The sequence below is a fragment of the Marmota monax genome, unplaced genomic scaffold (genome assembly GCF_021218885.2).
Source record: "Marmota monax isolate L192 unplaced genomic scaffold, Marmota_monax_Labrador192_F-V1.1 WCK01_AAM20220418_F8-fsc00076, whole genome shotgun sequence".
NCBI classification, from domain to species: domain Eukaryota; kingdom Metazoa; phylum Chordata; class Mammalia; order Rodentia; family Sciuridae; genus Marmota; species Marmota monax.
Window position 1 is genome coordinate 2,306,023 of NW_026692843.1, and position 25,064 is coordinate 2,331,086.

The 25,064-nt window shown below is 41.6% G+C and overlaps 1 protein-coding gene across 5 annotated transcripts in view; it reads right to left on the reverse strand.

The window, feature by feature from the left end:
• Eef1akmt2 (EEF1A lysine methyltransferase 2) overlaps window positions 1-25,064 on the reverse strand; it is an 80,862-nt gene that overhangs the window by 24,399 nt on the left and 31,399 nt on the right. For 2 of the 5 annotated variants that reach the window (XM_046448778.2, XM_046448781.1), the window contains one exon: window positions 22,821-23,255. In XM_046448778.2, the coding sequence (XP_046304734.1) occupies window positions 23,161-23,255 (95 nt within the window). In that variant the 3' untranslated portion in view covers window positions 22,821-23,160. Of the gene's footprint in view, window positions 1-3,422; window positions 3,799-9,658; window positions 13,311-22,820; window positions 23,256-25,064 lie in introns of those variants that run through there. The other 3 variants (XM_046448779.2, XM_058580728.1, XM_046448780.2) reach the window with 3 other exon arrangements.

The window sequence follows — 25,064 nt, forward strand, 5'->3', positions numbered from 1 at the left end:
AGAATTCACTTATGGAAGTTGCCAGTCAGAGCAGAGCCAAGATTCAGAGGCCACATTTTGACCCATACACACATTTAATTTTCTATGGACCAAACCAAATCACTTTTGGTAAACAGAGATTTAGTTTGCTAAAAAGAAAGCTTAAAAGATTTCACCACTCTTAAATTTTGTTAAAAGATACACTGCAAACTAAATTACAAAACAAACCAAAAAACTCTTCCTTCTGAAAAAATTCTATGCCAGCTGAGAACAAAACTTGACAGGAAGCAAAAGCTGTCCCCCAGACAACCCACCCAGCCAGGCTTGGCTCAAGTGTGAGTCCCACTGCTCTGTCCTGTGTCCTCCCCCCACTGAGCTTAGGAGCCCACCATCTGTCCCCCAAGTACCATTAACCGTCACTGGACTCTAAGAGTCCCCACCCATGGACACACACAGTGCCCCAAATGCATGGGCTGAGTGCTCTTAGTGTCATCACAGTCCAAATAAAGGAAGACACACTTGAGGCGACATCACCTGCTAAGGGTACACGGTCAGCAAAGGGCAGATGCGAAGCCAAACACTGATTCCAGAGCTGAAAGCCACCTTTGCCCTACAGGATGTGGACCTGGGTCTTCTGGCCCAAGCTCCTCTGTGATGCTGAGCAATCCCCGTATTTCCTGTACCACAGGAAGGCCCTTGTGGGCATGCAGGCTGCCTAGACCTCACAGCAGAACCTCTGTGTCTGTCAGCCTCAACTCCTGGCTCACTTTCCTCTGCATGGCACCTTGCCCTTTGCGAGGGGCTTCTCAAGCAGACTCTTTTTTTTTTTTTTTTTAATATTTATTTTTTAATTCTCGGCGGACTCATCTTTGTTTGTATGTGGTGCTGAGGCTCGAACCCGGGCCGCATGCATGCCAGGCGAGCTCGCTACCGCTTGAGCCACATCCCCAGCCCCAACAAGCAGACTCTTGAGTAATGCTCCTAAGAACACCAGAAAGAGGGCCAGCAGGGTAAGCACTTAAGGCCCAGCGCAAATTAGGTGCAGTGAGCGAGCAGTGTTATACCCACTACCTTCTGTCTGGGAAATTCAATCATCTGACTGCCAGAGGGAGTTCAGGGAGAGAGGTTACCATGCCGGAGGGGCTCCCCTGCATTCTACATACACACCTCCCTCCCATCCAGTCCCAGGAGACAGGCTCCTTCTCCTCACCACAGCATGGAGGTGCCAGCTGCAGAGGACAGTCTTTCCACCTTCAAACCTGCTGAGAGGCTGCTTCCAGCAGGCAGATAGAACCTCCTGCACTCCAGGCCCCTGGCCAACGTGAATGCCAGAGCAAGGGGAATTCCAGGCTCAGCAGAGGCCTCTCCCAGCTGCGCTTTGTCCAGCAGGGTGCTTCAGGCTTCAGCCAGCGGGCAGCCTGGAAAGGAGGGTGGCCTCCATGGAATGAGGGAGACAGGGCAGAAAGCGACAGAAACCTGCATAAGCCACCTCCTGTATTCAGGGAACTGCCAGGACACACAGAGGCCCCAGAGAGGCCCAGCTCTCCAGGAGCTGGAGGCCCACCCAACAGGCCCTGCTGCCCAAATCCTGTCCTACAAACAGCAGCATGTGCCAGGTCAGCTGTCATCAGGGAGTATCCACAGTGACAGGGGTAGGGGGGTGACCTCCCACACACCACTCACAGCAGGAAGTCTGCCACCTTTGCACTGGCAGACACTGAATGAAGAGGAATCATGGCATAGTGGGAAGAATAGAGGACTGAGGTCAAAGCCCATGGCATCAGGTAATGTCTTAGAGCAACAGTGCCTTCAGCAACAAAATGGGGCTGTCCCCTGGTCAGGCTGAGCTGAGAATCAGGGAAGCAAACCCACCTCCTGCCGGACACTCAGAAGGGCCCCATCAACATCTGCTGGACAAGGGTAGGAATAACAGGCCCGGAAAAAACAACTCTCCCTTCCTCTTGCCTGCCCAAAACACCTCCTGGCAGGGGGAAGAGCCCTGACCTACTCCCCACCAGCAGGGCACAGAAAAGCAAAGGCACAGACTTGGCAGAGGCCAACACCCTTTCCCCTGAGCCTGTCCCATGGGACTTCGGTACGTCCCATCCACTGTCTTGCAGCAGGGGAAGCAGAGTGTCAGCCTAAGCAGAGTGAGCTGTCCACTTTCAATAAATACGGGGACCAGGAACACGCATCAGTAGAGGAGGTCAAAAAATGGCAGGGATTGCCAGAGTCACCCAAGAGTCACTGAGCACATTTTCCCCCTGACTAAAGAATTCTCAATGCTGATTCAGTTCATCTGCTAGTCTATGCAAAAACAGACTGTCCCACAAGCTGGAATGAGATCCCACACCTAGAGATCTCAGGAGATCAGGGACTCGGGGAACCTAGTGTGCCCTTCTAAGCACTGGCACGTGACTTTGGGAGAGTTCCCTCACCCCTTGGGAACTGGATCTCTCTTCCAAAAGTTTTTACCAGCAGCTTTCATCAGCAGGGCAGAGACGCTCTACTCTCCAAGGCCCTGGCTGCTCTAAACATGATTCTATGAAATATAACCCCTAGTCAGTCTGGGAAGACAGTTCTGAGCTGCCAGGTACAACCAGGTGGCTACCAAAGTGACTCAACTGCAAATTTGGGTAAAAAGAACCAATCACTCATGGGGAAGCATCAAGATGCACCCTGAACCCAAACTGCATTTTTCCTCCCCTGAGGCCCACAGTAGACTATCTGCCAAATCCCCAGGCCCCAAGATGGTGGGGAGGCAGGCCCTGCAGGAGAACTGCCTGAGAGTGCACCCCGAGCAGCAGCTGCCAGAGAGAAGGTGGCTCCAAGGCACACTGAAGCCTGTGTGCTGCCCATGGCCTGGCCCAGAAGCATGACCACCTAGATGACTCCACCAGTCATACTTCACCCAGGGATGGGTACCTTTCCTCCTTCACTGAGATGTGGTGGCAGCAGAAAATTCTAAAAGGTCTGCTCCACTCTTGCACAGGAAGGTCCCCAATCCCTTGCTAAGGAAAACCAGGAATGGTGGGGTCTATTCCAGCCCTCAGTCCTTAGTTTGGATACACAACAGAATCAATTCAGAAATCAATTCAGAGATATTGATATTTGGGTCCTACCCTCACTCTTTGATGTTGTGATGTAATTGGTCCTGGAAGAAGTCTGGGCAACAAGATTTTTTTAAAACTTTCCCAAGAAACTCTCATATGCAGCCAACCACTGTTGTAGCTTCTAAAAACCCAGAGCACAGGGGCCCAGCCTTGCCCCATAAACTCCTAGGGACAGAAAAGACAGCAGACCCAGGCAGGCAGCCCTTCTTGAGATGGGCAGCTTCACTCTGCCCCCCAACCCTCCCCACCCTGACACACACTCACAAACCAGGACCAACCTGCAAAGAGCCATCTGTCTGAGACAGAATGCAGGGCCTCTGTTCAGTCCTGGCTGGGGCATACCAAGTTCCCCCATGCTGGAAGATATACAACTGTGTTTGGTTATTTGATTACTTCAGGCATGTAAATAAAATGTGATACTGTACAAACTTAGGGTGGCAAACACCACAACATAATTTATTTCTAGACGTCTAAATTACAAATGGAAAAGAAAAAAAAAAAAAAAGAAGTTGGAAACCCTTTTAGCAATCTCTTTGAATGGAAAATGAAATCCGAATAAATGGTGATGCTTCTAGAGAGCTGCCAGATTTATTTCCTGTTTCCCCCAGAAGGTCACTGGCAATCATCATATTTTCTTGTGAATCTGTCTTTTGTAAGGATGAAGCAAAACATTTCAGTCTCCCCAGTTGAGGCACTGCCTTTGGTCCTGCAGAAGATAAAGAATTCAATCACTCAAAAGAAAGAAGGAAGGAAGGAAGGAAGGAAGGAAGGAAGGAAGGAAGGAAGGGAGGGAGGGAGGGAGGGAGGGAGGGCAGGCTATAGGAAAGAGAGAAGCAGAGAGAAAAAGGAAGATAAAATTTCTAAGTTTCCCTATAGTGTTAACAAGACTAAACAAAATTTATGCTTTGAGATAAAACAGAACCTAGTGCCTTTATCTTATGAACACCCAAAATGATAGCACGGCTTATAGAGAGCAAACAGACTCTGAAGCCAGACAGCTCCAGGCAGTATTACTGGCTTCTCTGCCTTCCAGCTGTGTGGCCTTGGACCAGTTACTTGGCCACTCAGAGCCTCAGTTTCTTCAGCTTTAATTGTGGGCTGGCTTTGAGAATTAGGAGTGTATCAAAGCCCCAAGCCAAGGCAATGCCTTTAAAAACCAGTGGGTGCTGCTATGAATCCTTAAAAAATTGCACCCATTTGGGCTAAACCCTTCGGAGCCACATTATTCCAATGTAAGAGGAAAATGTTTCTTTAACAAGAGAACAAAAAGAGTGAGCGGACAAGTCATGAGTTGGCCTGCCACCACACTCTGGGCTCAAATGAGTTGTTTACCAACATGATTTGCCTTCTTCTTTCTGAGAGCGGCACCCTGAAAAAAGACGACAGATGCCTAAGAGGTGCTCTAGCTTGCAGGATTTTCCTGCGTGGTCTGGCCAAGCTACACCCATCCCCCATGCAAAAGGCAGCCTCCCCTGCAGCCCCCACAGCAGGAGAGAGGGAGAATGGTTGAAGTAGCAGGGGGTTGTGTGTGGGGGGGGTGCCTGTCACACTTCTCTGTAACCCCTGACGTGATGTGAAAGTCTACAAGGTAGACCCTTTGAAATGCAAAATCTTCCAGAGTCCTTCAAATGTGTTTTCTCGGGTTCCTAAGGCTGCTTTCAGACCCACCCATCAGCATTTCCCCTCTCAATCAACCCACATTTAACAACAAAACCAAAAAAAAAAAAAAAAAAAAAAATTTTTTTTTTTTTAAACAAGGACATCTCTCTATTTTTCAGAAAAGCTCAAGTATCTCCAAGACCCTTCAAGGAAAAAAATTTGTCCTCAACTCCAGGTTCCTGGCATTCCCTCCAAGACATCCTGAAACCCAGTTTCCTCTGGATATTTCCTCCCATGTTAAACCGGCATTGCCCCAACTGCTGCTCAGGATCTCAGAGAATTTTCTTAGAAAAGAATCCAGGTTCCCTCTGGCCAGAGTTTGGTAAGGTTAGGACAGCCATCACCAAAACCACAACCCAAACTTCCAAAGCCCAAACCTTTACCCAAAACCACATGCACAGGAGGTTTGGATTAAGTATCAAAGAAGTTACCTTAAAACAATATTGTTTGGCAAAGAAAATTACTTTACCAAAAGAAGAACCCTAGGGGACTGTAAATTGCTCTTGAATATGGACTTCAGTGGCATGGTCATTAATCATGTTAATGTAAACTGCACTAAAACAAAAATTTTCTAAGCAAGTCTCAGGGCACATCAGCATATCTAAACCTCTACTTCTGTTTCTAAAGTTCACATCCCAGCACAAAATGAAACCACTGTTAATGGAGTCAGCTATCACAGTACAACCCTGGGCCACAGTGAAGGTGATTCGGTGTGCACCATGGTGCACACCTGCAATCCCAGTGACTGGGGAATCTGAGGCAGGAGGATGGCAAGTTCCAGACCAGCCTCAGCAACTTAGGGAGGCCTAAGCAATTAAGTGAGACCCTGTCTCAAAATAAAAAACAAAAAGGACTGGAGATGTGGCTCAGTGGTCAAGCATCTGTGGGTTCAACCCTGGTTACCACACCCCCCCCCAAAAAAATGTATATGTGTGTGTGTATGTATATATGAATCTTCATAAAGTTAAGCAGGAAACAGTAAAAAGGAGAGTCAGTGATTTGGGGGAAAGTGTATTCATTGAACAAGTTTAAACAAACTCTCCCTGGATGATCAGGGAGACCAGTCAACATTCCTCACAGCACCCAAGTCCCCTGCCAGGCCTATTTTGTTGGGTGAAGGACAGGGCAGCAGCTGGACCAGCAAGGAGGAGTGGAGCCCAGCAGAGCTAAGCTGCGCTGAGCCCTGCCAGAGCCAGCCATGTGCCTCGTGTTGGCAACAAACTGGCTCTTTCAAGAGAGGAGGAGTCTGACAGAAAGGACAGCTGCAGCAAAGCAGAAGCTGAGAGGCAGAGACCTCCAAAAAGCTGAGGCTGGGATTCGCCTCTTAAATTAAAACAAAAACAAAAACAAGCCACCTTTGGGTCTTGCAGGGCCTAGTTAATCTATTAACATCTCCCCCTTGCTGGATCAATTAAAGAGAGCCCCTCCACATCTGGTTTCCATCTAAAACCGAAACTTGTATTATCAGCATATTACATAACAAATTATGCCTGCAGGTTTCTTTTATTACACATCAGAGAGGTGTGCATGGTGGTGGTGATGATGGGGGTTGTGCTGATCTGAGTATTTGCTTAGTCTTTTTTTTTTTTTTTTAAAGAAAAAGAACAAGAAATTTTCCTAACGGTGTACAATTAACTCCAGTAAATCACACTGCCTGGGTAAAACATCAAATGGCCTGAAGGTGGGTCTGACACTCAGTCTTCCGGGCCCAAGAATGGAATAGTAGATGAGAAGGGTGTGCTTTTTTTTTCTCCATATTTTTATTGGTGCATCATAATGACACAGAACAGTGGGATTCATTGTTACATATTCGTTCATGCACATGATATAACAATATAATTTGGCTAATGTTGTTCCCAGTATTTCCCTGTTCCCTTCCCTCCTCCCTCCCCCTTGTGACTTTCCTCTACTCTTCTGGACTCCCTAAGGGTATGCTTTTTTGAAAAGCTCTGCAGACACCTTGCTGCTCCTCAGCGTCCCCTGCTGCCAGTTCTCAGCACTTAAAGGCTCCCCTCTCCAGCCTCCTGAAGGAAAGAAGAGCCCCTGCCCTTTTCTGAGCTTCCATCATGGATCAGGCCCTGCTCACTGGACACACTTCAAGGACACCCAACCCACCAGGTTTTAACAGAACTAGAATAATGGGAGGCTGGGGGATAGTGAAAGAACCAACAGCAGGGAAGAGAAAGACTAAAAGTGGGGCAGAGAAAGAGCCCAGGAAATAGCACCAGGGCTCCCTATAAAATGTCAATTAAGTTTAGCCACCGTGAAGACAGTAAGGTATTTTGGGCTCTTTCCAAAAAAACCTGATGAATTCTAAAATGCTATTGTGCACAACATACCCTAAGTTGAAAACAGAAAGTAGAAAGTGTTTTAAAACATTACCAATTAAAACAGTCAAATGCTCTGCTTTGTTCTGACACAGCTGGGACAACCTTCAAGCCCACTTCTGTAACAATGACATTGCTAGCTTTTATTTAAAATTTGTCCTTAATGTAAAAATAATTGCAGATCAATCTCACCTCTGGGGAAAATAAGTTCATAGGCAAAACTATTTGCACTAAGTCTTAAAATCACCTTGCTCTCTGAATGAACACTTGGGAGAAAAAACACAGGCCTTCCCTGAATCCTCTCCCTAGATTTCTTGCCTAGAATAGTGCCCTGGAAGCTGGATCAGCACATGCCTCACTCCTCAGGATGGCTGACAGCATCTAGACCTACCCAGGTGAAGTCATAGCTACCAATCTAGAACTTAGACCCAAACTGTCTTCTACTAGAAAGGGACTGTCAACTGGAACATGTAGCTAGCTGTTTGCTGTTTCTGCAGCCCATGCATGGCTAAGGGGAAAGAAAACTCCAGACCTGCAATTCAGCATCAAAACTGTAAATGAGAAAAGTTATAGTTAAGTGGATGAATTAAAATGCAACCAAAACCTGGCCCGGGTCAGGACAGTTGAGTTTCACACACCGTCTCCTTCCTTCCCAAGTCCTCCAATCAGGTAGCATCTTTTAACCTGTAGTCAGGAATGTGGAGCAAGGAGGGATCCCCCATGCAGCCAGTGGGGACTGCTGGGAACACATATGCTAGCATGTCATTTGGAAGTCTGCTAATATGTTGAAGCAGCACAAGACGCTTGCCTGGCTTCCCAGGCCAATAAACAATGCCATTCCAACTCCTGCAGCAGTCAATAGAAAACAGTCCCTTTTCTCCACCACACAACAATTCAACAAACATTTGTTCATGTTGAACAACCGTCAGCCTGGCTCCATCTGCACCAGCTCTAGCAAGGCGAGCACGGCGGCAGCAAGGCTGCACAAATGCCCTGCCCAGGAGCCCCGGAATGCAACCCACCGCGGGGGCCACTTTCCCAACACCACTGAGTCCGGATTGTACCGTATGGAAGACTCGGAGTGTGGCCTATAGGAGGCAGAATCTCATTCATCAAATGCAGCAAAGAGCTTTTCTTTGTTCACCATGGTACTAAGTACAGTACGTGTTAATGAACCCGGGCGGTCAGAAGAAGGAAAACCAGCATCAGAGGGTGTCTGAAGACTCAGGACCACGGCAAGCCAGCCCGCGCGACTCACCAGTGTTCCAGCACCCAGTTCCACACACAAGCATTGTTCCCCAAGTCCGCAAGGGTGGGGGAGTTGCTGGCCAAGGGCGGGGGGTGAGGGGGGGACTGCAAAAGAAAACACTTGGGGCAACCCAAACCGCGGACCCTCCCCAATTCTGGGTTTCCTCCCCTCATTCGTCCCCGCCCCACCAAGAGAAAGCCCGAGCGGGGAACCCGACTCCCACGGGCTTGCAAATCAAGGATTGGCAAAAATATGACTCGAACAGCGTGCCCGTGACTGACTGCCCTCCTCGCCATGTGCAAAAGCCACGCCGGCACGGGCGACCCCCACCCAAAAGCTCTGGTGTAGCCACCCCGTAGGCTTTGCCCTCCCAGGACAGAACGTCCTCTCCCTCTCACCCCCATCACGACCGCACCGGCTAGCCCAGCAGTCGTGGAGCTCGTCGCTGAGAGCCCGCATCCCAGGGGTGGCGGGTGCAAACTTCCGCGAACAAAAGAGTTGTCTGCAAACGATGCGGAACTTCGGGGCGAGCGGGGCCGCACGGCTCCCGAGGCTCGGAGCCTTCGCTGCTGCCGCGAACCAAGACTCAAGTTGAGATGCAGAGAGGGGGCACCCGGGTCGGGGGAGCGCAGACTTTTCCGCAGCGACCAGGCTAGCCCTCCCCTCGACTACGCGCTGACAAGTCTCACGCCTGCACCAGGGGCGAGACTCGGTGCCGGCGGAAACCACCCGACTCAACGCGAACGCGAAACCAGGCGGAAAAAAAAAGGAAACCAATATTAGGGGAAAGGAAAAAGGCAAGCCCAGCGCGCACGCGAGCCGGGTTCCTTCCAGCCGGCGCCGGGGCGCACAAGCAGGGACCTCTGCTCGGGGCCAGCCCCCCGGACGCCGCCACCACCCGGCCTGAGGTCGCTTACTGTGCGCAGCGGGGCGCTCCGGGAGCGGGCCCCGCACCGTCACCGCCGGCGCTCGCCAAGTCGTCCCGGCTGCCCGCCGCGCGTCTGCCGCGCGCACGCTCTCCTGCCGGCGCCGAGCGCTTTGTACCGTGCGGCTCCCGGGGAGGAGGAAATCGACTTGTCACTTCCTGAACTGTTTGCAACTCGTCCCTTTAACCCGCCCAGGCCAGGCCGCCCGCGCCCGCCGCCGCCGCGGGGCAGACCGACCGCGTCTGCGTGAACTCAGCCCAGCGCTCTGCGGGCGGCGTCGCAGTCCCCGGCGCTCAGCGGCGGCGGCGGCGTGCAGGAGCCTGGCGGCGTGCGACGGCGGCGGCGGCGGGCGACTCTGCAGTGCGCGTAGCCGCCGGTGGGCGGGGAGTGGGGGTGCCGAGGCGCGCCGCCGGCGGGGGCTAGAGGGCGTCCTACGAGCTGAACCGCGCGCTGCTTGCCGAGCTCGCGCCTACGAGGCCCCGGGACGCGGGAAGTGGCCCCAGGCCCGGGCCGCGTCACCACCGTAGCTGCCTGGTCAAGATCTCCAGGGGCCTCTCTCCCCGTCTTCCACGCACAATCCAGAACGAAAATCCTGGGCCGCGTGGGCTTCGGACATCCAGCTTCCGGGTTGTTAGGTGTTGAGGTTGAAAAGAAATCATCGTTTCTGTGGTGTGCAGGAGGCAGGGGAGGGGGACCTCTTAGTGTTGTCACACTTAGAACTAACATAAAGCGCTAGTTTCCTAATTCGGAGCGCGACCGAAATAAAGGAATGTGTACTTCAGAAGCCTCATCCAAAATACAGGCAACTGGCGAAGGAAGGATTTGTGGTTGCTAAGCAGAGGCAGAGCATGTTTAGCTCTGTAACTTAGGATGTTGACTTAAGTTCAGGAATGTAACCCTGATAGAATAAGCAGAGTATTTTCATTGTGCAGCTCACCTGGGGGAGGGGGATTGTTTTCCTTGTGAGTGAAGCCCTAGATTTCCCATTACTCCTTCCTACTGATGGATGTTATTTTATTGACCTTGTATCCAAAAAGATTTTTAAAGACGTTTTTAAAAAAGAACTCCCTATGCCTGTTTTGTGTTCTGCTTTGCCAAAAAAACAAAACACCTCATTACTTTACATGGATTGTGTCTGCACCATTTGAATGGTTCTATTCATAAATCAGGAAACTTTTTCTGTTGCTTCTAGGAACATTTAATTGGTTTTAATCCAATGTTTCAATCCCAGTATCAAACATAAATGAACAATTAACTTCTTGAGCTTGTGTGCACTTGGGAAACGATTATATTTCATGACTATTGCTGAAATATTTCAGCTTGTCATCACAGTGGACCCATTCTTTTCAGAAAAGCATGAGCTAACATCTCATTTCACACTCACTACAGCTCACTCCAGTGATTCTGGTACAAGATTAGGATAAACAACAATCAGTAGAAAGGATGAGTCCATTCATTTCAAGTACACGATGTAGGACATAATCAGTTCATCCAGAGAACTGAAATACGCAAATATGCAGAATACCAAAATACTGATATCTTTACCCATAAATATTACTTTTTATTTAAAAATGTACTAAGGACAATTTTAAAAGAAACAAGTACCGAGAATGAACAAAGGAAGGCACAAGGTTAAAGCGAGAGGGCTTCTACACTTAAGGAAAAATAACAGTATTTCCCTAAAGCTATCTCATCACAGTCTCTACCACCTCAGCCTTTCAGAGCTTTAAGGATATAGTTTAATTTGCTAACTTTTTATTAGAAGTACTAGAGTGACTCCTGCTGGCAAACATTCAGTTTATTCCTACAATTACTAGTTCATCGGTTCAACTTAAAAAACAAGATGCAGGGGTCCTAAGCCTGGAAACAATTATTGCAACCATTATTCTTTTTGCTTTCAGGATGATGTTAATCTCACAAAATTCCAAGGACGGTGGTTATGGGCACCTCCTTTGCTGTAACTCCTTCTTTCCAACCCAAAGCAGCCTGTTTTTCTGGTTCTGAGGCTTTCTTGATGTTTAGAACTAAAATTCCTGCTCAAGAAGCCAAGTTAACTTCAATGAATAGCTATTTCACATCCTCAAAGGCTAAAAATATATACATCAAGGTCTGTGTCACTTAGTCTTCCATACCATAGGCTCTCCCCACATGTTGTGATAAGTCATAAAATACCCACACTTCTTAGTACTAAATCTTCATAGTTCTTCATTTAAAAAAATCCTACCTAAAAGGTTGTTATCCAAACTCTGAATTTTAAACTATGTAAACTGCAATCTGCGGGTGGGGGAATCTAAACTGTCTACCTTTGTTCAGTACTTACCAGTCAACCAAATCAGAACCAGATTTAGAGCACAACCAAGCACCTAAACACAAATCCACACCCCAATTTAAGAATAAATCCATAAATAATCTGAAAGCTATCACTTATATCTTTTCCATTATCTTTGACAAACACTAGCCTAATTAGAACATGGAACACCCTGTGAAAACATAAAATTATACTTACAGTCTCCAAGACCAATATATGAGGCCCAGGGAAAAAGCACAGAAACACTGGCTCTCTTGCTCCCACCATGAGAGGACTACCAAATAGAAGAGTGCTTGTGTGCATAGTATGCATCCACTCAAAACTGCCTGGACGACTGAAATTGAGCATCACTCTATATTAGAGAGCTCCCTCATTCCAAGTTTAAAGCTCTTAAGCAACAGGAGACAATAAGGGTGTATTTTATTAAGATAGGGTGTAACCAACTATAACATGTATCAACAAGCTAATAAAAGTATTCACCTAAGCACATTTGTACAAAGGAGGGTAAAGGTTGGGTTCTGATACGCACTAAGGAGTGTCTGAGGCAGTTAGTTGTGTTTAATTTTATGCCTTTAGAACCAGGATAAATGTGATGTTCAAATGACAAAGAGCTAGGCTTTGAAGTCAGAGCTAGTGCCAGTGAATGTTCAGATGCCCCCATCAAAATCTCCCTGTACCTATGGTTTTTAAGAGCTCACCACTAAAAAAATTAGAAACTGGTTTGAGAGAATAACATACTATTCTTTGTACACTAACAAAGTGAACTAAACAAATGTCAAACACGTTATACACTGGGCCTAACAGCAGTATGCAGACGCATGTGTATTAACCCCTTTATTCAGCTTCTAAAAGCCACTGCCTCTTTGTCACAACTGTTGTATTAAAAGCCAGTCATTCACATTTCACAGTGTTCTTTCTACATCTGAAAAGATCTTTTTTCAAGCAAAACCTTTTAAAATTGCTTATAATGCATCATGGAAAGACACACATCACCAAATCCACCTGAAATGCTTTCAAAGAGTCCGGCTACTGAAAATAAGTTAGTAGAATATACTATTTTTGGAAAATATGAAATGTTTCTGTTTATAGCTAGAAACCAAAAATGAACCAATCATGGGGGCAATTTTATACAGATCTTATTCATAAAAACAAGGCCTGTATTTCCTCATCTCTGTCCAGCTATAACTAATAGCCCTATCTACTATGACATACTAATCTTTCTGTTCTTTCCTGTTGTTCTTTATATCGATGAAAATTTTATCTCTGGCTTGAATCATTCATGTATAGATATAGATCTCCATAGATATATATGTGTCATATATAAATACATATTATCCAGCTTATACACACATGCACACTTGTGCATTTGCGTGTACAATTTTAAACTTTTTAAAGAGGCACTTTGATTCTTGAAGACAAAATCACATTTTGATCCAAGAACTAAAAAAGCAAATTTATTTTCATTGAAAAATCACCACCACGGTGAATTTAATGATACCAATCTCACTCCTTTGATACAAAATAAGAGTTGAAAGCAGAGCATGTGAAGCCGCAAAGCTTTGTAACTGAATGTCTAGCACCATTGAGGTACCAAAGCATGCCAGCTGGGACAGCATTGTGTACCACAAAGTATGGGTTGTAAGCCTACGTCCTGAGCACAAACCCTGGTTTCCAAGTTGGCAGGTGCTGAAAACACAGCAAATGTCACGCTTGCAACTCACTGGATAGAAGAGCTCTGGGTAAAGTAAGCTAAAAAGAACAGAGCAACAGTTAAAACTTATTTCAATTTCATATTACCTCTTTGTATGCAAAGTTAATAGCATCTGTTGGTGTTATGTGCTATATAAGAAAACATAAGCATAAAAAGCAGACATTGAAAAGTTTATACATGGTTTAAAAAAAAAAGTATAATAAAGGCTTTTCACTATCTACATTCAGTTACTGGCATATGAAAATTTGCCAAACCAGTTTTAGTATTCTAATAGTAAGGTTCAAGAGCAGAATCTCTGATGTATTTATGATCTCAAGTGGACTCTAATATCACTAAAATATGGTTAGTCATCTGTAATCTAGTTTGCCTTAGTCACGTCATCAAAAAGAGCTTTAAAAAAGTTAGACTACTTTGACATTGGTATATCTATATCTATCTATCTATCTATCTATATATATATATATATATACATACACACACACACAAATTGTTTGATTTAATCTATAAAATATTTCAACTGCATCCCTAGCCTAAATGTTTATATTACCATCTTCAAATAAAATCATTTCAACTTCTTTTCTTAAATATTCTTTAGAAGAAAGAACATTGAATATTTAATATTTAATATGTGAACATTTAATATTTGAAAGATGAGCCCAAACTTTGATTTTTCTGACACAAACCACTGAGCCACATCCCCAGCCCTTTTTTTAAATTTTGAGACTGGGTCTCTCTCGCTAAATTTCTTAGGGCCTCACTACATTGCTCAATCTATAGAACTTTCTTAAAACAGGTTAAGGACTAAAGCTCTTTGAAAGTAAATAGTGAAAGCAACATCGATCTGATCAACATTTCTATCATACCAGGCACTCTAGACACTGAGATATTCACTTCCACCAATAAAAAATTTAAAGAAATAAACAAATCTGAAAATCAAATGTTTTCAAGACTAGCATAAACAACTAGTTCACCATACTTTTTATACTTAGACTGTCAGTTCCAGTATAAACTAAAAACAAATCAGATAAACTATTTAAAATATTACTCAACATCAAACTAAAAAACACCACTGTGTAAATGGCATTAACTCAATTATAGCAAAGGAAATAAACATGACTCACAGATCAAAGAAATCAAATCCGGATGAGGCAAGGTAGAAACCAATTATAAAATCTTAGCCCATTGCTTCCTAACTGGTCAGTAAAAGACTCAAATCCAACTCAACATTGAACTCTCATTTAAACCTAATGCTATTTATATAATGCACTAATAAAAATATGGGAAAAGTAAAAAATAAATAAAATAAACCCAATGCTACCAAATTCCTAATGCATGATCATCTGGAGACCTCCTCTTGGGTTCCTGTTTGATGTCACCTGGAATAACATCTTGGCATTCAAATCTAATGAAGGGAAGTATACTAAATATCCTTGCCCATTTTTCAATTCAAATGTATCCATATAACATTTTCTCCATCATAACTACATCTATTACTGAACAATTATTGCAAATTATCTAAGTCTGAGTGGTATTCTTAGCCACTGCTGAAACAAGTCATAAAGGATATCTGAAAATTTGGAACCGAGATATGCAGTTCCCATTCCTTAGCTACAGTACCAGCCCTAGCTAAAACAAAGGAAGAAGGAGCTATACAGTATGATTGTTTTTAATTTTTGAAGGGCCCACCTGTTCCAAGATTTTGCTCTTTCTCTTACTTATCTACCATTCCTCCCAGTATCTTCACTCAATCATACCCAGAACACAAATGCCTTTCAATATAACTGAATATTTTAAATGAGGTGGTAAAATCCCAAACAATTCAACGTATTATCCCCAGTGGAAAGAAGGGTCCTTAAAGGAAAGAATATTTGGCACTGGTGTGTGCTAGGAATCATGCTAAGCTGCTTTACATTTATTTTCTCACTTAATATTCAGAATCCTATTAGGCAAGGGCTATACCGTTGATTGTCTCCATCCCATCAAGCATGTATGGAAATGAAAACAACCCTAAGTAAGTATATATTATACAATTGGGGGCTTTGCTATTAGCACAATATAGTTCAGTTTCGTTGAGGAGATAAGCAGTTATAAGGACAAATTGACAGAAGCCCACAGAGGTAGAGGGTACAAAAGGGCAGACCCACGTACTAAGACTCAAGAACAATCTCTGTGACACAAAAAGGCAGAAGTCTCAAAGCCTGGGACTTCAATAGTAAAGGTTATCCATGAATGTATGCAGTTGTGTGTGTTTGGGGCACAGAAAAACCAAATCAGGAAGATCCTTCAGATTATCACAATTTTCCTTAAGCTTAGTGCCTTGATCTCTCGTCTTTTTATATATAAAGTGGAAGTGGTCTAAATAAAATGTAAATTTCTAAGTTTACTGGATAAATCATTTCTATGGTCAAATGAATACAAACTGAAATATATAGCAGAGACAATACTCAACTCTAAAGTTTAACAAAGCATGCACAGAGTTTTTAAATTGAAAAATACTCATCTGGTCACTTTAAATATTTTATTATGTGTACATATATTTTTCATATACAGATATCTTGGCTTAAAAGAGCCATCAGTTACCTAACAACTCATATTTAGCTAAAAATGGAATGTTTAAGGTCCTCATACATAGTAAAAATCTATTTTGCAGGTCTTTTTCTAAACCTTGGATCAAATTCAAAGATTATGGACTAAATGTTGGTTTCCTCCCCAAATCTGTATATTGAAGTACTAAGCCCTGAAGTGATGATATTTGGAGGTGGGAACGTTGTGAAGCAATTTAGGGTTAGATGAGGACCTGAAGAATTAAAATTAGTGCCCTTAAAAAAAAAAAGAGAGACTCCTTAAAAAAGAGAGAGAGAGAGAGACCAGTTTGTGTGCCTCTCTTTTCTCTCTCCCTCCTTCCCTCCCTCCCCCCACTAGCACATACAAGGAGGTCGCAGGAACACACAAGGATGGCAGCCACCTTCACGCCAAAGGAAAAGATTTCAGAATGGAACATACCTTGCCAGCACCTTGATACTGGAATTCCAGCCTCCAGAACTGTAAGAAATAAATTTCTGTTGTTTAAGACCCCCAAGTCTACAGTACTGTATTACGACAACCTAAGCTGCAGTAGCAGAGAATTTTAATATCACCAACTGAATGCTCTTGATGTACAGAAAGAAAAACTAAAGTTCAGAAAAGGAAAGTAATTTGCATAGTGTAATCACTTGGAACCAGTTTTTTTTTTCTCTTTCCATTTTTGTTTTTTGTGTTTGTGTGTGTGTGTGTTTGTGTGTGTTTAAAGAGGGGTCTCACTGTGTTGCCCAAGCTGGCCTTAAACTTTCATTCCTTTTGCCTGAGCCTCCCAAATGGTTGAGATTAGAAGCACACAACTCCACTCACGACCATCTAGGTTTTTTTTTAATAATTTTTTTTTTAATATTTATTTTTTAGTTTTCAGCAGACATAACATCTTTGTTTTGTGTGTGGTGCTGAGGATCGAACCCGGGCCGCACGCATGCTAGGCGAGCGCGCTACCGCTTGAGCCACATCCCCAGCTCCTAGTATTTTTTTAAATCATTTCCTTTGGGGGGGATAGTAGAGGATAGGAATGGCAGCAGAATACAACAGACACTAGTATGGCAGTATGTAAAAAAGTGGATGTGTAACCAATGTGAATCTACAGTATGTATACGGGGTAAAAATGGGAGTGCATAATCTGCTTGAATCAAATGTATGAAATATGATATGTCAAGAACTTTGTAATGTTTTGAACAACTAATAATAAAAAAAGACAGAAAAAAAATTTAAAAAAACTTAGAAACAAATTTTAGTTCTAAAAAAATAAAAAAATAAATAATTTCCTTTGATATTATTAAGTTATTTCCTTTGGTAATATTAAGTAATTCTATTACTTAACATATTTTAATTATAAGATAAATTCAACTCAATTCCAAGCTGAAAAAATAATCTAATTTATTTATTGCAAATTATTAGTCAAATGAACTTAATAAATTATCTCTTCTAGTTATAAAACACCTTTATCATACAGAGATTCCAATAGGAAACCTCAACTCACTAATTGAACAAACCTTTGGGAAAGACAGCTTATTTCATAGTGAAGTCCAATACTCAGAACTGCTCTGTTTAATTAATTACTTTTTAATTAAATAATAACTACAAAACTTGACATTTCCAACTACAAAGCCATGTGGAATTCTAGCCTCTCTCTTGAACAAAATATATTATCAATTTTTGACCCAAATAGCTCTCTTCATGGAATAGAGCTTTCCTCTACACCCACTGGGGTCTGCAGAGGGGATAAATGGCTCAGACTTGTGTGTCTTGCTTATGACCGCTTCTCAAAAATCAACAAACATTATTCTCATTCAAAACAACAGCCTAAAAGCAGTTTCACTGAAACACAAATGGACCTCAAACATTCTATTTGCATAACACAACATGTAGTTTTCACTCAGGCCTTCCTTCCAAAGCTTGCATACAGCTCTTAAATTCAGCCCAGTATGCTTTATTATATACCATATTATGATTTTCCCCATTCAGACTCCAACTAGGCTTCTTACCAATGACATAGAAAGAAAACCTAATTATCACTGCTTTGGCACATCTAAATTTATTTCATTACCAAAATCAACAGAGTAGGAGCTAGATGCTGTCACAGAAAGGCAGAGGGATATGGAGCATAAACTGCTCTTTCCTCTACTCTTCCTCTCCACACCCCGCCCCTCAAAGTTCCACAGTTGGAAATCATCCTAACATTTTTTTAGCCAGGATGTACTAAAATTAGATGGGAACAAAGGCCTGACATTTTCATATTAGCAAAAGGGTTAGGAGGCAAATGTGAACTGGCAGCACCCACACTCATCTACACATAGCCTTTTCCTCCCAAGTCTCTCCTCTCTGAAGTAGTAAGGCATGCGACAGCAGGGTACAACACCATTTCCATTCTGCTACCATCCCTGATAATAAACTGCTTTATCTGTAAATACCTTAATAAAGAGTGGTAAATACAGTTCACAGTCCCCTTGCCAACCAAAGTATTTTCATGTTTCTTTCTAAACTATTCTGATATTATCCAGGACATGCTAATTGATGGATCATGTGTAAATGTTTATGTATTGAAAAAACAAATACATAAAGAACAAATGGACTCACTTTTCTTAAGAAGCTTCCACAGAGCATGCACAATAAAGACTGTTCATTAAAATACTTATCATTTGCTGATGCAGTAATAACAACACACAGTTAAAAAATATAAAATGGAAGAATTCACTGTTTCTTCAAAAAACAAGAAAAATAGGGGCTGGGGTTGTGGCTCAAGTGGTAGAGTGCTCACCTAGCATGCATAAGGCACTGGATTCAATCCTTGGCACCACATAAAAAAATATAGACACCACATTAAAAAAATAAAGATATTGTGTCCTCCTAAAACTAAAATAAATATTTTTAAAAAAAACAAGAAAATTGCTTCTGAAAAACTTAGACTTTGACTTTTTATACCGTCCTCTAATAACCTAGGCAAGTTATTTGCGAAAAAAAGTTTTAAGGCATGATCTATCACTTGGTTTCAGTCTTTTTTACAATAGTATCAACATAACAAAAGTACATTATAGTCTGTACATCCAGTTTTTGAAGTTCTACTCCATAAAAGCAGGATATTCATATATTCACATTTTGGGTATTATTCCTATCTTTTTAATTTGGTTTCACTGGGCCTAAACTACATGTCTACACAGTGACAGTTCAAAATTCAACTTTAAAAAAGCCCTTTTAATTATTAGTCTAATGTACTGTTATAAAGATTTTTAAAACCCAGTAAGTACCAACTTCATCTCTTTTTTTTTTTTTTTCCTTTCCTTTCCTGGTTACTGGAGCCCATCTTGACATCTAAGCTGGAAATGAATGATCTTTCAACAACACTCCAGGGATTTTGCTAAGGTCATATTCAATCATTCATTAGGCTTCTTACCCGAAGCTTTTCAGAGTTCCATTGTAGAGCTGGTTTTATTCAGCATTTATGTAGCCTGTGGGCTTGGGTATTTGTCTGCTTAATGTTGAGTTTCATTTCTATGCCCCTAACATAGGAATCCATCAATTGACCAAAGAATTTCAAACTATTCTTTTAGTTTTCTAACAAATTGCATGGTATGTATGAAGAATAAATTAGCATTCATTTTCTTCCATTAACTGTTAATAAAACATGCTCCTACACTCCCCCTTCTAAGGACATCTTTTTCCTATCTAAAAGAAATTACAATGATTTCCTAATTTTTTCCCACTGCAATTGTCTTTCAACCTAACATGATCTTTGCTTCCCACAATCAAGCTCTAGATCATGGCAGCCTTCTTCCAGTAAAATATACCAGACAAGACTCCTTTCATAGCCTATCCACATGCACCCTTACAATTAGCTGAAGAGGTTACTACTGTGGAACACAAAACACTTGGTCTCTTGCTCTCAAAACAGAAGGCTGTCTCTGGAGCACATAAAATCTAGCTTAGAGAGCTAAAAACAGGAAATCAAAACCCAGGTCCCTTACTATGGAGACAAATGTTCACTTTTGAACATATTTTCATTATAGGCCACCAGATAGAACAGACAGACACACACACACACAAACACACACACACACACCTATAAAATAACTTAAGAAAACAAAAATTAAAGACCACTAACATAGGCAGGGATAATCTATTTCGCTGCATGTCCATTTAAGGAAAATTATTTCAAGGCTATTCAAAAGTTAATTACTTAATGTAGGTTCCTTAAAAATTCAAGTTTCCAGCAGGGCATGGTGGTGCACAATCCCAGCTTCTGAGGAAGAGGGAAATTGAGACAGGAGGAGCCCATGTTCAAGGTCTGGGCAACTTGGCATGACTCAAAATCAAATTTAAAAAAAGGGCGAGGATATAGCTCAGTGGTAGAGCATTTGCCTGGCATGCACGAGGCCCTTGGGTTCAATTTCTAGTAGTAGGGGAAAAAATTAAGGTTTCTATTATACTCTAGATGAATGAGTGAGTTCAACATGCAGTACTGTATAACAATAAAAATTCAAAAATAAAAATGAATTGAAGCATATGATTCATAAAGAGGTAAAAAGTATATGTTTAGCTCCCTTCTTCCCTCAAACAGAAGTTTGCAAGCCTATCACAAAGGCAGTGGCAAATATGTTGCTACAATGAGTGGGAAAAATATCAAGGACAGTTTGTACTTATTTCAAAATGGCTTTAGTCAAGCTGCCAAGAGTAGTGTCATGTTTGATTCTCATATACATAAATGCCTGTCCCAAAAAACAACTCTAACTTGTGCACCTGGCTTAATACAGAATATTCTAAAAACCTTCTATTTGTTAATTGGTGGCACCTGCCCATTCAGACTTCAATTCCCTTTGGACTTGCACACATACTTTCTACACACAGAAGTGGTTTGTTATATAGCAATAACATAAAAAGCAACAAATTCTGTGCAGGCTCCACAGACACAGAAAAATCTCATTTGCATTTCAAACAAGTTTCCTCAAAATAAGTGTCTTTTGATTAAGTAAATTACAATCCCAACTTCTTATCCACAGAAAATAGCATTCGCTACATAACTTACTGCTCCTTTTTGTAACTGCATAATTTCATTCACAGTTACCCATATATTCATAAGGTTTAATAATACTAAGTTTAGTATTAATGTGTTTTTATGGTGTATTGCATTAACTCATGGATATTTAATGGCCTGGTTTTTAACAACTTTGTATTATTTGAAAATACTAATTTTTTATTAGCATTTCTGGACCTTCCATTTGTTCTCATTTCAATCCTTAAAGAGGCTGCTGTCTAGCATAATTAAAGTAATAAGAAAAATGACAATTCCCTTTTCCTACCTAGCTTAGCAACAACTCCAAGAGTCAAAAAAGTAAAAAAAAAAAAAAAAAAAAAAAGCTTCAGCTTTGCAAATGGAACAAACTTCACATAGTGACTCAAGGAGCTACTGAAACAAAGATCCATTCCAAGCAAATCAAACTCAATGTTTCAGTGTAGTTATACAGAAATATTTTGTTGGATTGGTGGTTTAAAAGTAGCACATACTTAACCACTCAAAATCCTAAATGAGTACTTATTGTTACTGTATTTGAAATGAAAGACTATTAATGCAGGAAGAAAAAAAAGACCAATCACTTCAAAAAACTACACAACTGCTAGATGGGGTGGCGCATGCCTGTAATCCCAGGGGCTTGCAAAGCTGAAGCAGGGGATCTCAAGTTCAAAGACAGCCTTGGCAACTTCGCTAGGCCCTAAGCAACTTAGCTAGACTCTGCCTCAAAATAAAAATAAAAAGGGCTGGGGATATGGATCAGTGATTAAGCACCCCTGGGTTCAATCTACAGTACCCACCCCCCCCAAAAAAAAACTATACAACTATTTTATGGTTTAGATCTCAGGTCTGAAACCAATACAATCTTTAAAAAGTTTACACTGCCAACATTTTGAAGTAATTTCTGACTTTTTACACATTAAAATAACCTTTTCCCAAAATTTCCCATACAAAACCATCTTGTGCAAGCAAAGTATTAACCTTAACAGTTAATTTTCATCTAAATGAAAGATATATCTTGCCTTGCCCCCCAAAAAAAGGAAAAGGAAGTAACACAAGACTTAGTAGAATAAGAACACTTACCAAATAAACAAAATTCTGTTAGTGTTGTAACCCAATAGGCCCAAGAAGCTGAAATTTGTCAAAAGTTATATAATATTTTTAAAACTTGCTTTATTACTCCAACATTAAAATATTATCTCAAAAACAAAGTGGTATTAAGTATTAACCTTCTTTATCTTCTTAAAGCAGTCTATACACTCATTCTCTTGCTAGATTATCCCTTAACTAGAACCCCTTTGTCTCTATAGCCCTAAGGGCTTATAGAACTGATACCACCCTTTCACAGAATGACAAAACTCCAGTTCTTCATAGAGGCAAGTCATTCAAGACAAGAGATGGTGAAAAGTAATAAAGGACAATGAGACTCAGCTGGCTGACTCTTCATGCAGAGTACACTAGCAAGTTGTTAGCAATCACCACTAACAAGGAGCTGCATAGCTCCTAAAAATAACTGATTGACTTTTCTCACTGAATGTTATATGTAATAATCCTAGTTCCCCAATAACCTGTTAATGCTACAAAGGTAGAGATTTGGCCCCTGGGAAGCAGACTACGTAAGTAGAGAATAGGTTTTAGAGTCAAACCAGGTAAGAATCTGGTTCCAATATGTATAAGCTTCTGTTTCCTAATATACACCAAGAAGATACTGGGAGGATTCAAAGACATAATAATAATATAACTTAACACAGGGCTAGGATATAATAATATCCCTTAGTTTTATTACCTCCTATTACCCATTTATCCTCACAGTGTAAAATACCATCAGCTACAAAATATAGGCTCAATAAATATTTCTTGATCAACTGGCAGATTTCTCTAATTTTATTTAACTATATATGAATGCCAATCTTTTCCCAGGTGTTAATTTTGAAAATAACCACCATTCTACCCAAAGAAGTATTTCTTATTATGGTTCATAGTTTAATAAAATTGTTTTGCTTATTTTTCTGGCCCTGGAATGGTTTGGTCAAATCTTCAAAAATAGCTCCATTCAATTCAACTTTACCAAGGCACAAAAAAAAGAATACATGCTTTTTGTAAATTCATTTACTACTTTTAAGTTTTTAACTGTTTAGAGTTACAGGGGATTTGTTTTAAATCATAAAGAAAAATATTTACATTTCAAATACAAAAGATTTTAAATTACTGTTGGTTGTTTACATGCTCATGATTCCTTTTTTTTACTATGCTGTGTAGCTTCTTTAAAAAAGCTACCTGAAATTGTCCCAGGAAAAGTCTCACGATTTTTGGAAAACCAATGCTGCTACACTGTTTCCAGATCTGCCTCCAAAACTGAACTTGGGTGTCGGCAGCTCTTCAAAAAGTTCAAATCCTGTCAGACAAAATTAAAATACTTTTATTAAGGATTGGACCCCACTGTTAAGGGAAATTTATACTTTCAAATCCTTTACAAAACTGTTACTTCAAACTCGGAAAATCAAAATGAAATTTGGTCACCATTCAAATTCTACCATGTTCGTGGCTTGCATGTACACACTCAAAAAATACTTTGAAATGAACAAGGAATAGACAAGACCAAAAACAAATTACAAAAAGAAAGTGGGCTAGCTGGGCATGGGGGCACACCTGTAATCCCAGAGGCTCAGGAGACTGAGGCAAGAGAATCACAAATTCAAGACCAGCCTCAACGGTTTAGCAAGGCATAAAACAAATTAGAAGACAGTCTCAAAATAATAAATAAAAGGCTGAGGATGTGGCTCAGTGTAAAGCACCCTGGTTCAATCCTGGTACCAAAAAAATTAAATAAATAAAAGAGGCTATCCTTCCATCCCCCATTTCTTCAACTTCCTGTTTACCATTCCCTCCCACTTATACCTCCCCTAGCCTACTTTTCTGTTCCTTTGTAGGCAGCAGGTATGGCACTGAATTCTTACCATGTTCCAGGCACTGTTTTTTTATATATGGTTTTATATGGACTAATTAGGTTCACATCACACATAGAAAAAGCACATCATACATAGGAAAGGCTAACTTGGAAATAAAAAATAAATTTGTAGAAGATAAACATTCTGAAGATGGATGGTAGTGATTTTTGCATGATAATATGAATATACATAATTGCCACTGAATTATACACTTGAAAAGGCTTTAAAAAGCCAAGTGTGGTGGCATATGCTTTTAACCCCAACAGGAGGATCTCAAGTTCAAGGCCAACCTGCACAACTTAGCAAGACAAGTCTCAAATTTTAAAAAAAGAACTGGCAATGTAGTTTAGTGGTAAAGCACCCCTGGATTCAATCCCCAGCAAGGAAAAAAAAAATTAAAATGGTAAAATTCTTCTGGGTATTTGACCACAATTTTTAAAAAATTAATCTGTATAATAGATCAAGACCCATACAGTTTTGGAAGAAAAGAAACTAATAAGTTTCAAAGCAGCACAGTATGGATAAAAACAAAAACAATAAAACTTGGAATTAAATGTCCTGGGTTTAGGGTTAGGTTAAGGGGAATGTTAATAAGAAAGAAGAGTCCTGATTCCCTCACCAAGGTTTTCTACTCAACTGGCAAACTGCTTCAAAAAAACTGTTTCCACCTACAATCAGATTCAGGAGCTACTGACCTCCAGCAAGCTTTCCATACAGTCACCTTCCACCTTGCACAACATGACCCCCTCCTGGGGTAGCAGTGGTGAGCACCTCTATCTTGTTTTGCCAGCAAAATGCAGAGGAACCCAACGTGCACGTGCAGCATGTTATGCCAAGTGTAAACCCCAGTGCAGAGAGCAGGTGTGCAGAAATCCTGAAATCACGTGCAACAACAGACTGCGCCTTTCTAAGCCCACCCTTTTCATCTGTAAAAGCTTTGCTCCTCTCAAACTCAGAAAGCAATCTGGGAACCCTAAACTGTGCACTGTCTCCCTTGTACCTGAGCAGAAATCCCAAGAAAACCTCATTCAGATGATATTGCTTGTCTCTGTGATTTCTATCTCAAGGGGAGCAAAAGGCTCAAATGAGCTGATAACACTAAGAGCTTTATAAAACCAAAATGAGCTGGCAACATCAAAAAGCTGAACTTTGCCTTTCACAGGTATATTCTCTAGGATCCCAAGTTCTGTACAAGGAGTTACAGATATCAATGCCCATATGGAACTTGCAGTGATTTTGTGTAGATTAAAAAAAAA